Source organism: Stigmatopora nigra, chromosome 11, assembly GCF_051989575.1.
Source record: "Stigmatopora nigra isolate UIUO_SnigA chromosome 11, RoL_Snig_1.1, whole genome shotgun sequence".
NCBI classification, from domain to species: Eukaryota; Metazoa; Chordata; class Actinopteri; order Syngnathiformes; family Syngnathidae; genus Stigmatopora; species Stigmatopora nigra.
The window spans coordinates 2,923,170-2,947,174 of NC_135518.1; the positions used below are offsets into that span (position 1 = coordinate 2,923,170).

The following is a 24,005-nucleotide window of genomic DNA, read 5'->3' on the forward strand; positions in this document are numbered from 1 at the left end:
TTGGTCCCCACCTCTCTTTATCCATTACACTGAGCACTGGCTCCCTTCAAGGATGTGCACCGAGTCCTCTTCTGTAGTCCCTCTACACATACGACTGTACACCAACCCACCAGTCTAACTTCATCATCACTGTGGTCGGACTCATCTCAGGAGGGGATGAGTCGGCTGACAGAGATGAAGTCAACAAACTGTCTTCGTGGTGCTCGGTGAACAAACTCACACTGAACACCACAAAAAAGGAAAGAAATAATCCTGGACTTTCGCAAAACACAGCACAGATTTGGCCCCACTCCTCATAAATGTAGTATGGGTAGACAAGGTCCAGTCCTTTAAATTCTTTAGAGTCCACATCACGGATAAGATCTCCTGGTCTACAAACACCACGGCAGTAGTGCAGAAGGCCCAGAAACAAGGGACTCAGGGTACTCAGGAGGAACAACATGACACTAAGCTTCTGGTAACCTTCTATCGAGCCACTGTGGAGAGCATCCTGGCATACTGCATTACATTGTGGTATGCTCGAAGCACGACAGCAGACAAAAAGGTCATGCAGAGAGTGATTAACACTCGCCAGCAGATCGCCGGCTGTTGTCTGCCCTCACTGGAAGTCATTGCCAGCCCTCGTTACCTCAGCGCAGCCGGAAACCTTGTCGGGTACCCATACCACCCTGGTCACAACCTGTTCCAGCTGCTGCCCTCTGGCAAACGCTACAGGTCTCACAAAGTACGGACAAATAGGTTTATGGACAGTTTTTTTCCCCACAACCATCAGCACTCTGAACTTGCGGTCGCACGACCCACAATCCCTTCTGTGTAATAACTTCGGGGTGAGGTAACATGAAAGACGTTGGGTGGTGATCTGCCTCCTACTGGCTGACTGAAGGTAAGTAAGGAAACAGTGAGAGGTAAGTGATCTGTTTTTTTCTTTGTTGGCATCTGCGAGGCAAACTTTTTTTGCAGTCGCCGGGATTTGGTTGCACTCAGTGGGTGATGCGATGTTTCCATCACAGCAGAAAGCCAACAAGTCTGAAATTATCACTTATTTGAGCCTTTTACCGAGAAAGCGCACCTTGTGGAGAAGTACTACCAATTTCGTCAAACGCAGTTATCTGGTTATGATGACAATTAGGCTTTTGTCGAGTCAATGATGATGACAAAGCCCATGTCCTATTATTATTAATGGATTTCTTGAGTCCCAATGAAAACTATAAAATAAATTGAATGAACTTTGATAGCAAACAAAGGTGTCAAATACAGATATAATAGTTGGAACTTACCTGTTCCCACGTGGGCCTTAAATCTGTCTTGTAACCTTGTCACCAAAGCAGAGAGGAGGTCCAAGCCTAGCAGAGCCACCTGGTGGAGTGATATTTGATCATTATTAGTATCATAACATTACCAGAGTAGTGGTTATACATACGGAGGGTATAAAGAAAAAACAGCCACTCGCACTAATGATTAACCCAAGGGAAATATTTAAAACAAGGTGTTAAAATTGTTTAATTGTTCTTAGAATTCTTTAGTCTTTTAACTCTCGATTAATATCCATGAAGAGCTACATACTTAGTGCAGTTTTTGTTGACTTTTCAGGGACAAAGGTTATTTGTGATTGGAAGCATTGACTTTTGTTCATGGATGTTGAGTCTTTGTCCATCAAACACTGCACGGGTTGAGAAGGGAAGTGTGTGAGAGAATGACTGAGAGACAAGGTGAGTGTGCAAGTGAGTGAGAGAGACAGGCAGAAAGACTGATTTTTTTGTGATTAGTTGACTAGTAGACTAAAGCCCTAGTTCACGCGTCAATGTGGCAGCCCGGGGACCAAATCTGGCCCGCTTTATCATTTTGTGTGGCCCGGGAAAGTAAATCATAAGTGCCGACTTTCTGTTTTAGGATCAAATTAAAATCAAGAGTATTGATGTATATTACATTTCCTGATATTCTCCCTTTTAAATAAATAATTGTAATTTTTTAATATTTTTTTCTGTTTTACTTAAAAAAATCATTTTGTAAAATCTAAAAATATATTTTTAAAAAAGCTAAAATAAACATTGTTTTAATCCATTTATAAAAAAATATATCTAAATATTATATCTAAAATGGTCCGGCCGACGTGGAATCAAGTTGACGTTAAAGCAGCCCTTGATTCAACCCTTGCCTCTTGACACCCTTGCCCTAGCTCAATTACAGCGTCTGAATTGCACCTGGTGTCCTACGCACAGCAACTCTCCGAAGGCTGTTCCGACTGTTGACAAAGGAGACAATTTTCCTTGCTTTGGTCAAATACAGCAAAAAGCATCGGCCGCAACTGATGCTGATTATTAGTAGCTGGAGGGGGGGCTGAGTAATTAGTGTGTTGGATCACAGTTGTGGTGTCATGGGCTCGATCCCAAGACGATCCTCCTGTGTTTGGATTTTGCATGTGTTTTCTCCGGGTAATCCGGTTTCCACCAAAGACATGCGTGGTGGCTGGTTGAACGCTCAAAATTGCCTCTTGGCTGGCCACGAATTCAATGTGTCCCCCGCCTCGGGCTCAAAGTCAGCTGAGATAGATGCCATCACTCCCCGCAAACCGTGATGATAAGCATTACACAAAATGAATGAATGAGTAGTTAAGAGGCTTATAACCGATATTTGGAGGCGATATTCATATGTACAAAAACTGTTTTAAAAAGTGGTAACAACAATGTAATGCATACCCTGAGCATTCTATCTATTGTGCTCTTTAAACAATTATTTAAGAGAATGGTTATCTCCCGAACCAAGTTTTTTTGTAAGAGGATGCCTTCCCGGACATTTTCCATCAAAAATTAACTGAACGTGCAGATCATCATCATTATGTGTGGAGATGCTGCTGGCTAGCTTCATGGTATGCCTTAATAAAAAAGTTTGTCCTCATGCTTTAAAAACTTGAACAGAGCCAAGGTTTTGACTGACATACAATGGTGTTTTTTAGGTCGTTTAGAATCACGAAAGCCTTCACACTGTTTCATCCCAAACGCAAAGCTGTACCTCGCTTGAAGGGGGCTCCCCTTTAAGGACTCCCGTTAACCTCTTTTTTTTTTATCTAAATCAAGTGGAGAGCTATTTTCACTGCGAGTACAATATTTAAAGTATTTACGTTTTTGCCTATCTATATATTTACACAGTAATACCGAATTTTCACTGATAGGGCGCAGCTAAAAGTCTAAAATTTTCTCTAAAATGAACAGGATGCCAAATCAGTCGGTGCGCCTTGGTTTTGGGCTAAATTCAAAATTATGTATCATCCTGACCGCTCCGCTGACTGGTTTGTTTCCCTTCTTGGCGACACGCTACTTATTGAGTACAAATCTGCGATGTTTACCCTAAAAATAGCATCATCGCGTATTTAAAGCAATACGATAAATCAATTCGAAACAACCCAGAAGAGTGGCAAGGCAGTTGACTTCCATATGCTCGTGGTGTTTTTAATCCTCCATACAAAGACAGTAGGCAGCGTCGCACGAGTTATGTAACGATTTGGATTCCGGCTTGGCTCTTTTTGCCTTGCTTCTGTCTACACTTTTAGCCGGAGTTTTTAAAAGTAACCTATTTAGGGTTATTTGCTTTTGTCTTCCCTGCAAGTGTCCTCACAAAAGAATAACAAGACCACTTGACAACTTGTCCGGGTGCTTTTCTCATATGGACGAGCTTGTTCCGTAACGTGTACACCACTCATGTATTTCGATCATTCCGTGCTTAATATCAATTGTCATCATATGCCTTTTCTTCACACTACCCTCAAAGAAAAACAGTACGCTGTAATCATAAGCAGCCACTCGCGCCTCGGCCACCTAGCTGTCTCATATGCTCGTATCTCAAAATTTGTCTCAATCTAAAGACAAATGTTTGCTCGGAATTTTACTTGTACCTCAAATTTCTCGTATGTCAAGGTAATACAGTTTTACAGAAGAGCAGGAAATTTGCAGTTTATTACAAGGGATGCGAAATGTGCAGACAAAGATGTCCAATCATTTTTCATTAATGTAAAGTACAAAAAATTTATTCATTCCTTTTTGGAACCACTTATCCTCAGAAGGCTCACAGAGGGTGCTGGAGCCTACCGCACAGCTCATTTTGGGCACCAGGCAAGCCAATCACAGGGCACAACTCATTCCATGGCAAATTTAGAGTGTGCAACAGCCCACCACGCAGGTTTCTGGGACGTAGGAGCAAACCAGAGTACCCGGAGAAAACCTACTCAAATCCGGGAAGAACATGCAAACTCCACCCAGGAAGCTCAGAACCCACCAGGGATTGAACCGTCGAACTCAGAACTGTGAAACGAATGCGTGTACACTGAAGTGCCAAGAATAAAATAATGTTTGTAATAATGTTTGGTAGTTCCAACTCAGACAAATATACTATTTTATCCGATAAAGATGAATGTGGTTTCTCAAGTGCTATAGTATACTGAGCAATGCGTATTTGAGTAACATGGAAATTCCTTTTTCTCCCTTCTTCAAATATGTCAGGGTTGTTAACAAGTCTTTACTTTCCCATAGATCTGGGCGTTATGAGTTTTCTTTCTATGAAAAAATAATAATTGTCAATTATGTGAGTTAAACTTGGGTAGCAGACCCGATATCTCTGTACCCTACTACAACCAAAAAAGAATTACAAACATGATCACAATTGGATTTTCTTGTGATTAAGTGATAAAACCGCACAGAAATACCCATCTTACCGCAGTTGCAAACTGCAGTTAGATCTGTTCTTTATTACAGAACCAAAACTATAGTTCAAATAAAAGTTTAGCACTCAGCCTATTTTGAGAATATATTAGTTGCACACCATTTTTGTGAAGCCAAAGCAGCAGTGTATCCTAGAGGCAGCAATACGACCTGTCAGACGTCAACCCACGGGATGGCCAGTGACGTTAGTGAAAAGTTGTGTTTGCCACAGGCAGCAACTATTAACAGCTCTGGTATCAGGGATCACGTTGACTATCAACAGACAGTACCACCTTTTACAGTGGGAACATACAAACCCACCCAACCAACCAATAACTCTCACCGGGCTCTCACAATACAGATATTTTGACTTTGCCAATACGATCCAGTAACGATCTGATGCTAAGCCAATACCAATCCGACACCCATATGTCTTTGCCCAACAATAATACAAAAAAATATGTAAACAGGGAATGACAATGTTTGTCGTTCCTCAGGAAATCCTATGTTTTCAAATATAACACGATGCTCATTACTATCATCTCTTTTAAAGAGAAGTAGCCCCTTTCAGCGGGCTTGTTTGCCAAGTGATTTGATTTACACCAGCCCAAAAATCAATGGTATTCAAAGCACAAGCGACTACTGCTTCGGAGCCGATTTGTCATCAGATGCCATACTTTTTGATCCAAAACAAATGGCCAAATCGGGTGGTGATACGGTTATCCCTCAAGTATCGCGGCTTCAATTTCACCGATTCTATGATAAAGTACACTTAGATACAAATACATTACATGTATTTTCTTATGGCTATAATTGGAACATTTAATAATTAAGACCTCTTGATAAGTGTACATGTGTACTTGTATTTTTGTATAGGCAAAAAAACACGTAGTACGTAGTAATAATAAGAGTGGCCGTGTCTGGTCTACACTATCTCAAAAATTCGGGGAAATGTGTAGTATGGTAGTAACAATGATCCTACTTTGCTGTTTTTCGATTATCGCGGCATGTCAGGTGTACATTCTCCGTGAAAGGTTGATGATTTTCAAGATATTTATTACCCTCTGGCTTAAGTAAAATGTAATACTAAACAAAAATAACAGCCTATGACCACCTTATGAAACTTGCAATGTGTAGACAAACACCAAAAACGGTGCATTGTATTTTGTTCTGGACCGAAGAAAGCAAAATATGGACTTTCATGGTATGAATAGGGGAATATTCATTCATTCATATTTGGTGATGTCTGTCCCTTTAGGGAAGAGTCTCCATCAAATATACATATCTAACTAATATACGTTATAAATGTCATCATGTAGCATTGTAACTGGGGGCATCATTTTCGTAGATTTTTGCTTCATTAAAAAAATGAACACCTCAGTCATGTAAAGAAAAAAAAAAGATTTAAATTCTGACTTATTCTACTATCCACTGTTTATGAAAACTTTATTTTAAAAAAATCAAAATCTAACCAAAACATACATCTAAAATTACAATCACAATTAAATATTTTGTATACAGGGTAATTTTAATATGGCTAGTGTTTTATTATGTTGTATTATAATTAACAAGTTGGATAAAGTAAAATAAATAAATCTGTTAAGGTAAAGTAGAAAAGAAATCTGTCTTTCCTCCAGGAACTGGGTGCTTTAACAGGCTTTCCAAAGTTAAGCAGATTCTCTCCAGTCTAAACATAAGCTGCTCAGGGCTACACTGTCTCATGCTTCATTATACAGCATAAGATTCATTGTGTTACTTTTACTTCACGCCGTAGCCCTGTTGCCAAGCTAGTACCAGTGTTGTCAGATAAACAAATCGTTCAGTCACTGTAATGGTGGCACCCATAGCAACACATCCTGCACATGATTGTTGTAGGACTACTGATATTTGGACAAACATGAAATATCCACCATATCATATATTTTTTACTGGTCTATTTCATAGTCATTGAACACGAGCCTTTCTCAAGCAATTTTAAGCAAAATGCACCCTACATTCTGCACTATTTGTCAGTTCCATGACACAGCATAAATTATTTTTCATCAATCATATTTTAGGCGGCCCAGCGTATTGAGTGGTTAGCACGTCAGTCTCACAGCTCTGGGGTCCTGGGTTCAAATCCAGGTTGGTCCACATGTGTGGATTTTGCATGTACAGATGCTGCCCTACTTACGAACATTCAACTTACGAACAAACAGTGCATACGAACATGTCTGCAAATTGCATTTATGTCAAAAAAGGTTCGTAAGTTCGACTTTGTATTGCGCGCAGTGCTTCTTTCCGCCGCTAATACCGACGACTGGCACTGTGAGAACTCGGATCACCCAGCACCCACCTTCCTTTGCCCAGTTCGTTGCAGTGCGGAAGTTGCGGAAGTATGTGACCGTATCTCCAGTGTGCAAGGAACCTTTTTAATTTTTATCATTAAATATCTCTTGCATCCATTATTCAATATGGTTGGTAAAAATCGAAAGGCTTCTAGTGATGGAGGTGCAAGGAAGAGGCAAGCCATTTAATTTGAAACGAAAGTGGTAATAATAAAGAAGCTTGATGCGCGTGAGAAAGTGGTGGGCGTTGCACAGGAGTACAGCTTGAATCATTCGATCGTCGGTACCATTTATAAACAGAAAGATCGAGCAGCAGGACCCAAATATTCAATGTTGCACATAGGTTGCTAATCAATTGAATGATGCCATACAGTGCTACCACATTTATGATGAAAAAAAAGAAGAAAACTGCAATCGTCATTAGACAGCTTCTTTTGGCCAGTTTCTCGTAAATCTCTCTTTCCATCTATCTAATGTATGTATACAGTACTGTATGTATTCTCTCCATTTTACTAAATTTTTTTTTTCAGTACAAACCAACGCTAGTTACTTATACAAGCCTTAAACAAACAAATGCACTTATATAAACCTTCAATATACTTATTTAGGGCTTAAACATAAATTGTAATACAAAATATAGCACTGCATCAACTTCAATTTGAACAATTTTAACTTATGAACAAGCGCTCGGAACCTAACTTTTTCGTAAGTCGGGGAGCGTCTGTACTCCCCGAGCCGGAGTGCTATTCAAGCTTTCGCCAAAGCTGAAATCAAGCTCCCGGAATACAAAACTTTGACTGACAGTGGAGCCTAGCATTTTAAAAGATGAATTCTTTATATCAGAGTGTACCTTTGACCTAAAAAAAAAAAGCATTATCAAACTCCGCGACATGTTTGTATCCACATTTGGGTGAGAGCTGAATCCGTTCTCATCCAAAGGTGGATGAGTTTGCAAACATTTTCCTCTCCATGATGACAAGAAGCATTTTTTTGTTGTGCTACTTTAGAGAAAATCATTTTTCAAATGGAATAAATTGGAAAAACAATCGAGTTTGCAGGTCCCAGTTTACCTTGAAGTTGCTGGAGTTGACCCAGGAACAGGCAATTCCATCAACCATCTTGTCAAGAGCAGTCTGATCCTGTTCAAGATCATGTGACCTTTCTTTATCTAAGACGTAGTCGATGATCTCTTGCCCCACCTGAAGACGGCGGCCCACATCTTTCTGTAGGACCTGGGCTAAGCAGCTCTCCATGTTGGGCTCCATCAACCTGGCCTTTTGAGAATTTCCTTTTGACAGTCTTTCCTACAAAGACCAGTACCCTCGACTACCTGGGTGTAATTTAAGTGGTGAACTCTAAATAATCGTCTTTGATTTTGTGGCAACTTTTAGCACACTAGCAAACTAGTGGCTGTGCCTATGGGACTGATTTGGGTGGACTTTGGGAATGGCAGCAATGCACCATGTGTGTCTGGGCAGCAGCTGGAGGAAGTCTGGTAGTTCCTTTTACTTGGGTTTTTACTTTTTGCAAACCACACCCGTGTTTGAAGGAGCAGATATCAGAGCAGCTACTGGAGAAGGATTCCGGCCAGGTAGATCACATCTTCATGTCATTTTCTATATCCATGGAAAACCTTAGAAGAATCAGAAAGTAGTTGAGTGAAAACAGCAACAGCTGCAAAGAAAATCTCAGAATGATATATGTCCTGTCCAAACATGTTTTTTTTTTTTGTTTTTTTTTTTGACAACTTTACGTGCTCAGCTAGATGACTTGCTACTGCCAGGGAAACACTGGGAAAATTAAATTCACTCTGCTGTCACACTGCTCTGTAATACACGCTGTCCATTTTTCAAAACTTTTTGTGACAACAAACTCAAACTTTTTGATCTTATTCTGACAAATCTTCCTGAAAATGACTATATCTCTAAAATGATGGGTCCCTTCCGGCCGTAATTCTTGTATTACACAAGGTTTCCCGTGGTAGCAAAGTGGTATTAGTATAAGTGTCATCTTATTTACATAAGCAACACTTGTTGTGTTTTTGGAATTGTTAGCTGGTCAAAAACACGCCTTAAGCACATTTTAGAGTACTATTTCCGAGTTTTTGAACATTTAAGCGTGGTCTTAGGGTGATAAACAAGTGTTAATCGATCACAATACCCATTATTACAGAGGGACGCGATGTTTTACACCACGTCATGCATTGCATAAATATCAAAATAACGTCATAGGTTTATCTTGTCAGAATTAAACTTTAATTGCTCTTGTCAATGAAAATCTGACTAACATATTTTGTGTGCCTAGCCATTTTTAATGTGGTTTTATGCAGTGTTAGCTGATCTCTTGCTAACTCGGGGATAGACCATCACTGTTAGCAAATAAAGCAAAAGCACCTTGCCAGCCTATTTAAATTTAAACGCAAAAAAAAACTGTCAGCATAAAAATCATGAAAAAAATATTATTCGTTACAACTACGACTTCAGGAAGAAAACCACTGGCTAGTTTATCTTCAGTAGTTAGAGATATAGAAAGAAAAAATAAGCTTGTCTCCTGCGAAGCGCTCCCTTTCAGTGTAGAAGCAAAGCACAAAGAAACAATTAGGACAATAAAGGACTAGCGACGTGAATTAACTATTTGAATACGTACCATATTTTGTTCTGAGGCATTAAGTGGTTTCGATGGATCCTATCCTAATGTTTTTTTCGGTATAAGGCCTAAATATATCGTCTTTTTCTCACTCCCACCCGGAATGCTGCCTGCAGCACAAGAATGGGATCGTCAAACGCATGCGCAGTTGGTCGTGGAATGATGCTGGAACTTGAACTGTCGCATGGCCAAGCGAAACCGCTAAAGAACCGATGAGGACATCTGGTGGACGATGGTGGTAAAAGCCGTACATCACCTTAATTTGAGACAACAATGCCAAAAACATTTGACTGAAAACGACCACCGGTTCAAACTTAGGCATCTGTTATAAAGGCTCATCTCAACGGAAGCGTATTGCATTCATCTTTAAAATAAAAAAATAAATGACCCTGACAGTTTTTTTAATTAATTGATTTTTAAATTATTTTTGAAAACTGAGTTTTTCAAAATAATTTATTTTCTGGGGTTGTTTTGAATTTTGTACGATACAATGAGATGCATTACTTTGTTGGCAGTCATGAAATAAATCGTTTGCATCTAAACTATCTGCTTAGAATGTCTTCGATAATGCCACACCACTACATTCTGTCAGGAGTGGCTGGATTGCCTTTCCTGGCATGACGTCACGATAATTATCAGCTGTCACTAATTACGTGATTAGATTATTTTTGGTATTTAAGCATTATGATTTTCTGTGGACGCTGTCGGATCGTCTGGTTTCGTCCTGGTTACGTTTCCTGTTAATCCTCGTAGTAATTGCTGTTTCCATTGACGCCACGCCGCATGTTCTTTTCGTTTGTAATGAGTGGTCAAGCCAAGTTGTTTAAGTTATGTTACCCCGTTTATTAAATCAACCTACAAGGCTACAGATCTGCCTCACCTTTCCATTTACTTCGGCGACTCTGCATCTGGGTTCATCTTCCCCTACGATCGCGTCGCACTACGCGGCGAGATCGTAACACATTCAAAGAGTAGGGCTCTCCAAACATGATCTAAAGGGCCACCGTGGGTACTGTTTATTGTTCCACCCAATCCAGTGCAGACAATGTCTACAATGAAATGATTAGACTTGCAAGACAACAGATTGGCAAAAAAAGTGTTCCTTTGTTTGGGTGGAATTAAATCCTGTACCCACTCTTTATGGAATAGGTTGGAGAGCTCTAGTTTTCACACACAAAAAAACAAGCCACAAAACTTTATAATGACACATTTTTCAGTCTCATTAAACACTCAAAAGAAACCATCAAGGGAACTATTTTTAAACACTTAAAAACTCACCAGAGTGATGTCTGGTGAGTTTTTAGAGGTCAGATCGGGCCAAAAAAAATTAATTCCGACCCGGCCCACGGCTTTTAAAGCCCAGCCCAACCCAGCCCGAGCAATTAACTTGATTTGCAGGCCCGAGCCCAATGCAAACCCAAAATTTCATATTTCATTTTTGAGGACTCGGGACTACCAAATCGGGAAGTGATTTATTGGATTAGATTGGATTGGATAGCTTTATTCATTCCATATTCGGGAAATTTCATTGTCACAGTAGCAAGAGGGTGAGAATACAGATACAGGAAAGGCATATTTACACACAGTTACAATTTAGAAAATACAGTCGCAAAGGCCTCAGAACAACAAAGCAAAGTCTATGGAATCATCAAGAATCATTAAATCAAATCATATAACGATGCCTTTTCTTGCTTCTGTCAAAATGAAAGTTCCCTAATACGGGATGAATAAAGTTATCCAATCCAAGAAATAAAATCAGCAAAAAACAAATGGAGATACCGAAAAAAAACACATACAGGCGCTCCCCTACTTACGAACAAACGGTACATACGAACATTCTGCAAATTGCGATTATGTCGCAAAACGTTCGTAAGCTCGATTTTGTATTGCGCACATTTTTCCGAGTAGTGCTCCTTTCCGCCGCTAATACCGACGCCTGGCGCTGTGGGAACTCAGTTTACCCAGCATCTCCCTTCCTCTGCAGTATGGAAGTGCGTATCGTATCTCCAGTGCGCAAAGAACCTTATTTCATTTCTATCATTAAATATCTTGTGCATCCAATAATCTATATGGTTGGTGAAAAAATAAAGGCTTCTAGTGAGGGAGGTGCAAGGAAGAGGCAAGCCATTTCATTTGAAATGAAAGTGGCAATAATAAAGAAGCTTGATGCATGTGAGAAAGTGGCGAGCGTTGCACGGGTATACAATTTGAATCGTTCGACCGTCATTACCATTTATAAAATGAAAAATCGAGCAGCAGGACCCAAATATTGAACGTTGTACAAAGGTTGCAAATCAATAGAATGATGCATACAGTGCTACCGTATTTATGGTGAAAAAAAGAAAACTGCAATCATCATTAGATAGCTTCTTTCGGCCAGTTTCTTGTACATCTCTCTAATGTATGTATACAGTCCTGTATGTATTCTCTCCATTTTATTAAATGTTTTTTTCAGTACAAACCAATGCTGGTTACTTATACAAGCCTTAAATATACAAATGCACTTATATAAACTTTCAATATACTTATATAGGCCTTAAACATAAATTATAATACAAAATATAGCACTGAATCAACTTCAATTTGAAAAAATTAAACTTAGGAACAATTTCAACTTATGAACACTTTCAACTAATAAACAAGCGCTCAGAACCTAACTTGTTCGTAAGTAGGGGAGCGCCTGTAGTTACAAGTAAAGAATCATCAAATCATTAAGACAGAAAAGCAGCAAAAACACAAAACGAACAAGAGTGAATGGAGCTAGCGCCACCGGCTGCCACTTGAACGGCACTATCTTGGTTGCGATAGCAAAAACGGATACAGACTCAAGAAAAAGACATTGTAAAGTTGGATAAAAACTGGAACCACACACAGGAAACTTCTGCAAACTCAGATCGAGGTAGAGAATATGCAGAGTCACCCTTCCAAGCTTATCCGCACAGTTCCCCAGTTGTCTGGAGCTGAAGACAACGGTAGCAGAGTAGAAGCCCTCATTTCCGGCCTGGTAAGCACCGACAGCTCTTCCATCTTATCCCATGATGGAATGGTTGGTCTGAAGCTTTGCTTCTTCTCCCGGCACTTTTGTCCAGCTCTGAATTCCAAGTGGTATTGAGGTGTTGCTCCTTCTGCTGCGTATTGTAACAGCTAGTCCCATGTGTATGACAGCGTAGGCATGGCCTAATGGCTCCAAAAAAGAAGTAGCAGAAAGCAGAATGAAGCCAAGCTAACACAACAAAGAAAGTTATAAAAACATTAAAGTAAAAAGTATAAAGTACAAAGTAAAGGAAAAAGGAATGTATTCAGAAATATTAAAAATGTAATTAAAAAATATAGAAGTGCTGCAAAACACGACACACAAATAAGAGTGGACAGAGCCTGCCACTGGCTTTCGCGTGATGCGCCATCTTGGTAAAGATGCGGGCAACTTATATGCGAGTAAATATGTGTTGGATTATTTATGTAATACTATTATATATGTATATGTGTGCATTTAATCATTTTTGTATGAAAGCTTCTTCAATTTGTCTGAAGAGAAGTCGGGATCGTAACAAGTCACCGAGTCTTCGTTGCAAGGACTGTTTACTCGACTTCTACCCAAGGAATGCAAATCTAGAAGGACGCTTAAGAAGATGCTTTTGCACCCCGATTGCTATCCAAGCAACGTTCGTGATTACTCGAATATTGTCAGCAATCATGATGCTCTTTTTGCTTCTTTATGGAATTGTTTTGTCGAATGAAGGCTTGTTTGTTTAAATTCCAATGGAGTTTGTTTTTAGTTCCCCTTAATTGTTATTATTGAATATCTGATATGTTATGATTGTTGCAGATGTTGTTTTTGCTTACGCAGTTAGATTAATCAATAACCTTGTAAATGTTTTGATTTATGGCCTTAAAGGGGCAGGAGAAATGACCGCACGGTGGAACCATTGGCGGCGGAGACGAAGTCGGAATGATCTCACTTGCAAGTTTGCTCATCAGAGGCTAATTTAATTAAATGTCAATAATTTAATCAAGATGTCTGCCTGCAGTGTTTTATAATTATATTCAAGTATAATTATTGACGAACCTAACAATACAATACATCTTTTATACTTTTGCCAGTACAGCTGTTCAAAGGGTTAGGCGTCGAGATGCCAGTCTTTTTGTTCTGGCATGAAAGCAAAACGCCACATTGACTACATTCAGCGAAGCCAACACAAGTTTTTGTAGCCTATTCAACAATCAATTTGAAGCTTTTCCACCACTTCACTCTTACCGGTCAGTGCACATTTAATGTCTTTTCATTTCTCCTGTCTTTTTTTATCTTTAACTTATTGCTCCTCCATATTGGGGATAGCAAATCAAAATAGATGTTGACTTGCAGAGGGGAAGATTATTAAGAGGGCAGCGTACACCTGATGTGTGCAAACATGCTGCAGCTCCAAATTATTTATTATATCACAAGTATTCCTTAATTTAGTATCCACACATTGTTTAAGCATATATGTTTATTTACATACCGGTCAACCTAGGACTACATAAATCTGTAAGACAGGCTACAAAAATCCTTATATGGACTTCAGTATCCTTATGTGAATCAGCACCAACAAAAATGACACATTTAAATACACTTTATTAGTGTGTGACACATCAATACATCAAAAATCTAATCACAAAATAATAGAATGTGCATGTTTGAAAATAACTATTAGACATGATTAGCATTCTACTCTGAAACTGCCTTCCTGGCCAAGTTCAAATGTTCTTCATCTGGTTTAAGAAAAGCAACATCCCATGTTCATTTTGCATTTCAGCCAGGCAGTAAGAATCTCTAGAGCTAATAATTTCCTAAGCTCATTTTGAACTTTGCAAACTTGGTTGTTGCATTTTCTTTCATTTTTTTCTCATGTAGTCTTGGTTTGAAGTGTTCTCTCTCATGATACACACCTGATGCTGCAACTTTTCTATCCCAATCACAAACCTTACAATGAGCATCATGACTACCCTTTGCTGGTTGGTTGTATCACATCATTGAATTGGGTAATCTACTTTTGTATATTTTTCCCATAGCATTTAGACGGTTTTGCTCTCTTTTTTTGAAATAGCTCCATGTTTCTATATTATCACCTGTTCACTAGAATGTTGCGATATATTTGGACGGTACAAGTATATTGCAACATCCAGTCCAGGACCGGAAGTGGGGGATTTTCCAAACCTAAAGAAGCTCTTACGGAGGAGCAATTATAGGTTAATATGTTATTAATGATTAGCCTATTATTGTTATTAGAACCTAATATCTTCAATAGCTCCCAAGCAATTTGATGTATCGGCACCAAACTTACAGAACATTTTGGTAATTACTTTTTGTTTAATGGCCGCCTTACTTTTTCAACAACCCACTCCCTTTACTAATTATTAATTTATTACTGTCAATAGCACCTAATATATTCCATAGATCAAGAGAGCAGCAAGCTAACATATTTCAGGTCAGGCATACTCATTGATAATACTTGCAAATTATCAAAGCTTGAGCTCACACTTAGAAAAGGTGAAGAAATTCAATCACTCGTCTATTAGGATTCGAGAGCCGTTTCTGGCCACCATAAAAAAAAAAGGTTAAATTCTTTACGATGCACGGTTTGGATCCGACAGCAGTTTCTGGCCACCATAATGTCAACCCTCTACGGTGCAGGGTTTGGACAAAAGTCGCGTGAGAATGTTAACATAAAACATCCACCCATCCATAAATCACGCTTTATCTATTCCCATTACCCGAGACTTTTTTTTCCTGCCGTGACGGACTCGGCGAGAACCCTCAGTCTGTAGTATGCTTTGACACAATTGCAAACTGTTGAGTGAAGGTTCTGATTTTTAGTTAGTGCTTATCATTGATTTATCTTTTGCCATATCGGTAGTTAATGTGAAATGTAGGCGTGCTCTGTTGAATGGAAAACAAACTCTGAAAGTCATGACTTATTCTGTTCTCTAAAGTGTAAGAGGTTGACTGCAGAGCTTACCCTGTCAGATATTTTTCAGTTTGTCACCAAATTTCATTGGCATAGATTAAATCAGGTATCAGATAATTTAACTGGAAATAGTAGTCATGCTGCATGCATATATCCCATTACAGTAGACGCTCGCTTGTCGCGGTTAATGGGGACCGGGACACCCCCGCAAAAGGGTGAAACCGCGAATTAGCCGGGCGCCATTAAAAAACGCTTATAGAAACGTATAACACGTGACCAAAACCACCACCAGGCTAATATGCTGTTCATTCAGGTGTTTTATTCCTCATTAGAATGCAGATATGTTGGTGCATACAAACAAATCAAATATAGTATATATAGAGAGTAAAAAAACTGCAAATGTAATAAATGTAAACTTTTATTCAGAAAACTGGGAAATTCAAAAACATCATAGCAGAGTCACTCGATCCTTGTGGGCTTTGAAACCTGTCTTCTGAAGTTCGTCCTTGAAAAGAAATTTTCGGGACGGCATCCTCTTCCAGTAGTCCTGTTTCATCCATATTTTATAAAATGATGAAATTACTAATTCTAATTGAATATTTTGTTTCCACACCCTGTAGGACAATGTAATTTATAATTTTAATTTAATATCTTTAAAAAAAAATCCTGAAAAAAATCCACGAAGGTCTGCAGGCAGCAATAAGTGGAACGCGAAGTAGCATAGTATGTAGCATAGTAGTAGTTTTATGTTGTACAATTCAAACAGGCAGAAATAAAATTACAGCGGCTCACAACAAATACTGTTATGATAAAATTGTGGGTTATCACATGAATAAATGTGAAAGGAATCAAAGTCATCACTTTAAAAAAAATTAGCATTACAGCATTTAAGTCCAATTAGGTGAAATTAAAAAAAAATGAAGACAATTACAATTTCATGTCAGTCGGGTATAAAAAATATTTAGTTCAGTAAGATGTATCCGTGTTTCAAAAATAATCTATTATCAAAATAGGGATATCAAGATACTGAGCCTAACCAAATTAAGTTTTCTCGGTCAACAGCATAAGTCTACTAGGGCTGTTAATGTCTCTTATGGCTATCCACGTCAAAGAATTGAGAAATATCAGTAACATCAGACTACATTAACATTTATTGAAAACAATATTTATACAATTCAAATGTTTCCAGCTTATTGCATCATTAAAAAAAAATCGGTAAAATGCAAGGTCTTTTCACAAAGACAACAGATTATGCTGAACTAATTGATGACAATTGTAAAAGCAACCTTTGTGTGCACGTGTTTATTCATTAAATTCTGATAGGAATTTCACCTCAAACAAACTCCCACTTAAACACAATCCACCGTTAAAAGTCTCTTTGTAAACCACACGTCCCCCAGAAAATATGACTGGTTATACATCCGCTTCAGTCACCTCATCAGCTTTGCAGATTTCTTCCTCTTTAGAATTACCTTTCTCCTCATCTTCCTCCTCCAAAACAGCACTCATCTATTGGTACCAATGGCATCTTGAAGATTATTTCATCATCTTCGTTATCATCATTCATCGTAATCTTCCTCTTCTCCAAGAAAGAAGGGGTGCACATTGGTGTGGTGTCCTGGAGAGAGTGTGACAGACAAGTTATTGTGCCGTTCAAGGGGTAACTGCTAGTCTGAGGAAAATGAGTCAAGGGAAGACTAGTATTTACTTGAACATATGCCACTTGACGGAAAAAAGGACTGAATCGAGTACAAGGCTTAAATGCACATAAAAACACCACATGTACAAAACTGCAAGTTGACGATGCCAAGACACAATGACGTCATGACGCAATGGCGTCATGACGCAGTGACGTCATGACGCAGTGACGTCATGACGCCGTGACGCAGTGACGTCATGACGCCGTGACGCAGTGACGTCATGACGCCGTGACGTCATGACGCAATGACGTCATGACGCAATGACGTCATGACGCAATGACGTCATGACGCAATGACGTCATGACGCAATGACGTCATGACGCAAGACAACGCGACCGATGCAGTCATTTATTCCCAACTAGAGAAAACAGATAAAACACTAAACAAAATGTATTTTGATGTTTACAAATGAAATTCAAGAAAAAAGGTGTGTCTTGCATAAAACGTTAAAAGAAACCTCAAGTTCCAGTCACTGCTCGCTCGGGGCACGGCCATCTTACCTAGGGCGCTGCCGTCTAAACCTAGTTAAACGTGCTCTGACTGGCCAGACACGAGTAGCCTTGATTTTAAAATAAAACAAAATTGGACTTTGATTTTTTTTTCACTTAAATTCTTGTTCAAAGGTGGCAACTATTGGTAACCATCAAAATAAATTAGATATTTTGACATCAAAAGCAGTGTGACTGCCACAACATCTTAAACTTGTGGTAAGCAAATTGTAATTTCTATAATTATCAAGGTCCTTTTCAAAATGAATAATTTTATATTTAGCATTTACAAAGATATACATATTAACTTATGACATTGACCCTAATAAATATGTTTGTTTCATACAATTTGTCAGAAATACACCAAGTGATTTTTCTTAAGATTTTTCCTACAAAGGAACATATTTTCTCCCTATTAGGACCATGAATATGGAGGTAAGAATTGGGACTCAGGGGGTGGCTTATACGTGAGAAATTATAAAATTCAACAATTTTAAGGCAATGTTAAGGCAATTTCAAGGCACATACGGGCAGGCATCTTATGAGAGTAAATATGGTATTTAAAATTCTGCAGTTTCACAGATTGCCACAGGAGCCTGGCTTCAAAACAACAACTCTCTTTTTAGCTCTCTCCAAACTATGGCGGAGCTACATAAAAGCTGATCATAAGTATTTCCTTGGAGTTGATTTTCATCTGAGCTGCATGTTGGTGCATAATTTTATCTTGTTTTTTTAAAGCAAACATGATAAGGTTATTAATGCACCACATTACTTTAGGCACAGTTATCTGACCCTAGATCATAGATCGATCTGGGGTCATTTTCAGTCAGTGCCACACCTAAAAAAAAGTACAAAAATGGTATGCCTCTTACATCACAATCAGCAGACTGATTCAAGGAATTCCTCTTCTTCTTGTTGATCCTCTTAAAGGATGCGTGTGCAGCCTGAAAAATAAAATAAAAAACAGTGAAAATTGACTTGCAGTTATTTAATGGAGTATTTTTACCACCACTGAAATATAGACCGTGGTTCTTAAGCTTGCTGGACATACCAGACCTCACCAGTTTCATATTCACATTCACTGAACCCTACTTGTGTAAAATAAAATGTGATTTTTTGGAAATACAAGATAAGTTCTTCGCAGCACTGGTTGACCAAACAATGTCGTGTGATCATCTGCAGCCAGTGATGGTCAAGCGGGGCATGTTATCGTGAATAGACATGAGTCGATGTGTCTTGCACTTTAAGAGCTCCAAATATTCATGCCAATTTAATTTTCCAAGCACTCAGGTTTTTTTTAGCTGGCTGTCGACAATTATTAGCCGCATTATTTATCGTATTAAATTGATATTAATTAATATTTTATGTCGTTTTATCAGGTTTGCAGGACAATTAGATTTTACATTTTTTAAAGAAATTTTATTTTGCTCGTTCCTACCTCAGCAGTCAGATCGATTCTAATATTTTACTATATATTTAAGTAGCAAACAGAGTGAATCAAAATAATATTTAATTATAAACTTCACTCTGATTGGCAGCTGACGAGTGGGTGGGTTGGTGGCTGGTCTATATATTATATAGGCCAGTGTTTCCCAACTTTTTGATCTGCGACACATTTTATACTATAAAAAAATGGACAGCACCATCTGAAAATCTTATTTAAAATTAACAGCATTAAATCATTCTTAGCAAACTTATCAACAGAGACACAAAAAAAGTCAAAACTATTTCAAATTCAAATTTCACACTGAAAATTGTCGTTTATGTTTGCAGACGTAGAGTGATGTAAAAATAAGCAACGTAACAATTTTAATCTGAAAATGTTATTACATTTCATTTCAATATTTAAATTTACTAATATTACACAGTAAGCAGTTGTGCCCATAAAGACTTCATTTCACCAAAAGTTGATGACTTTGAAACCGTACAACTTTCGGTTCACAAAACATAAAACCACCATGAATCTCGTAACAGTATGTCTTTTCTCTCTCCTAATATTACTTTTATCTTGTAATATTACACGAAAATCCATATTGTACTCACACAGATTTTAGGTCAGCAAAAGTTAAAGTCTGTGAATGCAAACAACTTCAAGTTCACCTTACATAAGAATAAGTTACAAAATAACAATATCCCAGTATTAAGATTTTAATCTTGTAATATTGTACCATGTTCATGATATTTCAATTTTAATCTCATATTATAACTATTTCTCTCTCGGAATATTACAGTGTATGAGTTCTTGGCAAATCATTCCCAGTGGCACACCAGAGGATCGCTCCCAGCACACCAGGTTACCACGGCACAGTGGTTGAGAAAAACTGGATTAGGCAATTTGGTAGCGGGTGTACCGATGTGTAAATGTATTCTAATTCTATTGGCAAAGATAGAGAGCTTTGCTTATCGATTGTGTGTGATGCAGAAAAAACTGTTACTAAAACTGAAATATTGTCAGTTGTACAGAGCCAATTATCTTATCTCAAATTCCCTAATTCTATATGTAACAATTTAGGAATCTCAGTTCCTACTCTCATAAATTATGGAACAATATAAGAAGAAAATTGGAAGCACTCACAAATCCTGGAAAGTCGTAGTCAATGCCTTTAGATGCAAGCCTTTTGCGGAGGTTCCCTTCCCTGATTAGGAGGTTGTTCGTCATCTTAGTGACTTGCTCACGTGTGCGCTTCTTGTTGTAGACTTTTACAGCTGGGTTGGAAGGTTTTTTAAACATCCTCCGAGAGCCAACAAACAACTTCTCATGCCTTTTTTCTGGTGGAATTACATGGCCTAAAATTCAGAATAAAAAAAAAAATGCAAATAATTGCAGGTTGTTTTTTTTTTTTACTTAACAACATTCCACCTTTATAAGAATTGCCATATTTATACGCATAAGCCACCCCCCACGTATAAGCCGCACCATTAAAATTGTTGAATTTTACAATTTTCCCCATATAAGACGCTCCCTGATTCACAATTTTCACCTCCATATTGATGGTTTTAATAGGAAATACAAGCGTGTTACTTTGAAGGGAAAATCTGCACGCCGTATTTCTGAGATACAGCATAAATCAATAGCACATTATTAAGGTCAGTATCATAAGTTAATATGCCTGTAAATGGAAAATATCAAATTATTCAATTTGAAAAAAGTATCTAAATGAAAACCTGATGGTTTTTAATAGCAGAAATTACAATTTCATGATGTTATAAATTTTCTGGTTATAAATGGCCATATGTGAGTTAAATTTACACTTTAATTTTATGAGGTTGAAAAGTCTGCTTGCCAATTGGTGATGATGACTTCAATTGATTATTTAATTTATTTCATAATGCACATCAACCTTTGATTTGAAGGTGAATTTATAAAAATAAAGGCACTGACAAATTTTAAAGGGTTTAGTTGGTAGTTGTGTGAGGACCGTGTAACGAATTAGAGAATTGACAATTGTACACCTAAATTTTCAAGTTACGAAAAAAGTTCTGGAACCAAATAATTTCATAGGTGGAGGTATGACTGTATTTGAAACAAAAAAAACAAAAAAAGATGTGATAGTTAGTGATTATTATTGATAGACTGATAATTTAATTTTGTTTTTTATCGTGATAACAGTTTTTGGCATATCGCCCAGCTTTAGTCCCACTCAATTACACATTCTCTAGAGTTCAATTATTTTCATCCTCTAATAATAAGTCTGCTGCTTTGCTTGTACTGGAGACAAATGAGCAATATTTCGATGACACAATACATGCAAACAATACTCACATTTAATTAGTTTTTCTCCCATCAGGTAATTGTTCATGGTCTCCGCGACAATCTTGGCAACATCATCACTTTCAAACTCCACAAACGCGTAACCTTTGCTTCCACCTGTCTGAAAACAAAAACAACGGGCCAGTGGCAGTAGCTCTGTACACTTATGTTTTTCGTGTTTTACAGCCCTTCTATCTTTATTTTTTAAATTACATTTTAATATTTCTTTATACATTCCATTGTTCCTTGTTCCGTTAGCCTGGCTTCTTTCGGCGACTTCTTTTTTGGAAGCATTCAATTATGCCTACGCTGTCACACACATGGGATTAGCTGTTACAATACGCAGCAGAAGGAGCAAGACCTCGGTGCCGCCGGAGTTTCGGAGATGGATAAAAGAGGCCAGGCTTCTGACCAAACATTCCATCGTGGGATAAGATGGAAAAGTAGTTACAGTTACAGTTGCTTTTCCTTCAGACTTTAACTAGTAAACCCAACTTTCCTTTCTGGGGCCATAATGTGAGAAAAGTAGGGCGAAAAAAGCAAAGATACTCCCGGCGCACAAACCCATACAAGAACGATACACTGCTTTAAAAAAAAAAACTATAATGCAGGGGACCTAACAGTGTATAAGGCAAGAGCATTGTCAAGTGGAAATGTTGCAACCAGAGGACTCCCTGTATACTACTTTTGTCTTACGAGTGAACCTGTCTGTTGGGCAAACAAAGATTGAGTGAAATTGTTCAGAAATTACCTTTTTGCTCCTGGACAGTCGTAGACGTGTGACATGCCCAAATTGTTTGAAATAGGATTTGAGTTGAGGCTCAAAAAGACCACGGGGCAAATGGCTGACATAAATTACCCCAGGCGTCAAATGGTTATTCTGTGATACAAAAGAAATAAATGTTTATATTTAATGAGAACATTATAAGAACATTAGGTTAACTTCAGAGACATGACCAAGGAAAAATATGCTTTCTAAATTTGAATAAAATCTGCACATTTCAACATATACAAAAGAAGATCAGAGAGGTAGATCAGGGATGTCCAAACTATTCCACATAGACAGGGCCGCAGTGGGTGCGGATTTTCATTCCAACCCATCAAGAGGACACCTTTTCACCAATCTGGTGTCCTACAAGTGATATCAGTTGATTGCAGTCAGGTGCTTCTTGATTTCTGTGTTGGTGCTGGATTGGTTGGAACAAAAATCGGCACCTAGAGCGGCCATCGATAATCGGTTTAGCCTCCCCTGAGGTAGAATACGTGTTTGCTAGTTTTAAACAAAAAAATACTTTTCAAAACACCTAACTTTATTGACAAGTCGCATCTGAATTAATCTAATATACCTCAAATTGAACATACCTGTCAATCTCCTCCGATAACTGCCCTTATAAATGATTGATTCCCCGTACAAACACCGTACGACGCATGTTTACTCGGTAATTCGTTTTTTTACAAGGTGGCTCCTCCATGCTTGTTTCCACGATATTTACTCTATGTATATCTACGCATGCGCATGTCATCCTTTATCGATATTGCCGTACGCACCGCTAAAAAAATACATACGATTGAGGATAATTTTTGCTGGTATACCGTGACAATAGTAACGATCGATGACAGTAGCGTCGTTGGCTACCAGCCTACGAGACTATCTGGATTTTAGCCAAAACTTGTTGAGATCGGTTTTCATAAATATTGGTGATTTTTCCCCATACAAAGGTCGGTGTACGGCGTACATGATTTGAAATGGTAAAAAACGTATAAAACACGTATAAAACGCACAAGTTGACAGGTATGCTCAAACCACCTTTAGACACAGCAAATTATTATTTCACGATCCGCATATGTTCTCATTAGGCGTGTACACTATAGATATAGGCCGAATAAAAGGTAGCAGCTTTTAGGCCACAGCAGTCCAAACATCTAAAATATTTTGTTTGATAGGTTCGTTCCTTTTCATGTCCAATTTAGAGACAATTCAGAATTTAACCTACCTTCTTGAACTTCTTTACACCCTGTACCTTCTTCTTAAAAGCCTGCTCTTGCTCAGGATTCAATGATAGTAGTTGTTTTGCCGGCTTCACTTTCTGTTTTCCTTCGCTTTCAGTCATGTCGATAAGTTAGTCAGTAAATGGCATAAATGAACGGGTATGAAAATACCAGCAAAGCTGGACAAACAACGTTGATCTTCGAGAATTCACGTCCGCTCACCACGTGGTGAAATAATGCTAACGAGTCATGAGTCAAAGCTTTGCGAAGATTTAGAAACAAAAATATTTGCAGCGTCCTCTACGGGTATGGAGGACTGTCTGTATACTACATGAATGTACGAATGGTTTGGTACTCCATACTCAATTTTGCTATTGTATGTTATTTTCCATAGACTCTCGGTGTTTCTTCTTCTTGTAGGGAATACTCTAGAAAAATTAATTAATATTTTGGCAAGAAAATATATTT

At 38.2% G+C, this 24,005-nt stretch overlaps 2 protein-coding genes and 1 non-coding gene across 39 annotated transcripts in view; all 3 read right to left on the minus strand.

Moving 5' to 3' along the window:
- The window catches only part of clasp1a (cytoplasmic linker associated protein 1a), a 68,545-nt gene extending 58,722 nt beyond the window's left edge, over nt 1–9,823 (minus strand). For all 37 annotated transcript variants that reach the window (XM_077728327.1, XM_077728317.1, XM_077728326.1 and 34 more), the window contains exons 1-3: nt 9,665–9,823; nt 8,089–8,651; nt 1,278–1,356 (exon numbers count right to left, since the gene is read on the minus strand). In XM_077728327.1, the coding sequence (XP_077584453.1) occupies nt 1,278–1,356; nt 8,089–8,283 (274 nt within the window). In that variant the 5' untranslated portion in view covers nt 8,284–8,651; nt 9,665–9,823. The remainder of the gene's footprint in view (nt 1–1,277; nt 1,357–8,088; nt 8,652–9,664) is intronic.
- Nucleotides 9,824–16,742: 6,919 nt separating this feature from the next.
- Nucleotides 16,743–23,829, minus strand: nifk (nucleolar protein interacting with the FHA domain of MKI67). The gene is made up of 6 exons (XM_077728330.1): nt 23,543–23,829; nt 22,300–22,428; nt 21,561–21,669; nt 20,373–20,584; nt 18,670–18,741; nt 16,743–17,227 (listed from the first exon to the last, which is right to left on the minus strand). The coding sequence occupies exons 1-6, from the start codon at nt 23,657–23,659 to the stop codon at nt 17,090–17,092; spliced, it is 777 nt and encodes a 258-aa protein (XP_077584456.1). The 5' UTR covers nt 23,660–23,829; the 3' UTR covers nt 16,743–17,089.
- LOC144204735 (small nucleolar RNA ACA64) lies at nt 18,499–18,628 on the minus strand. The gene has a single exon (XR_013327961.1). It is a non-coding gene; the product is annotated as a small nucleolar RNA ACA64 (small nucleolar RNA).
- Nucleotides 23,830–24,005: the final 176 nt, after the last annotated feature.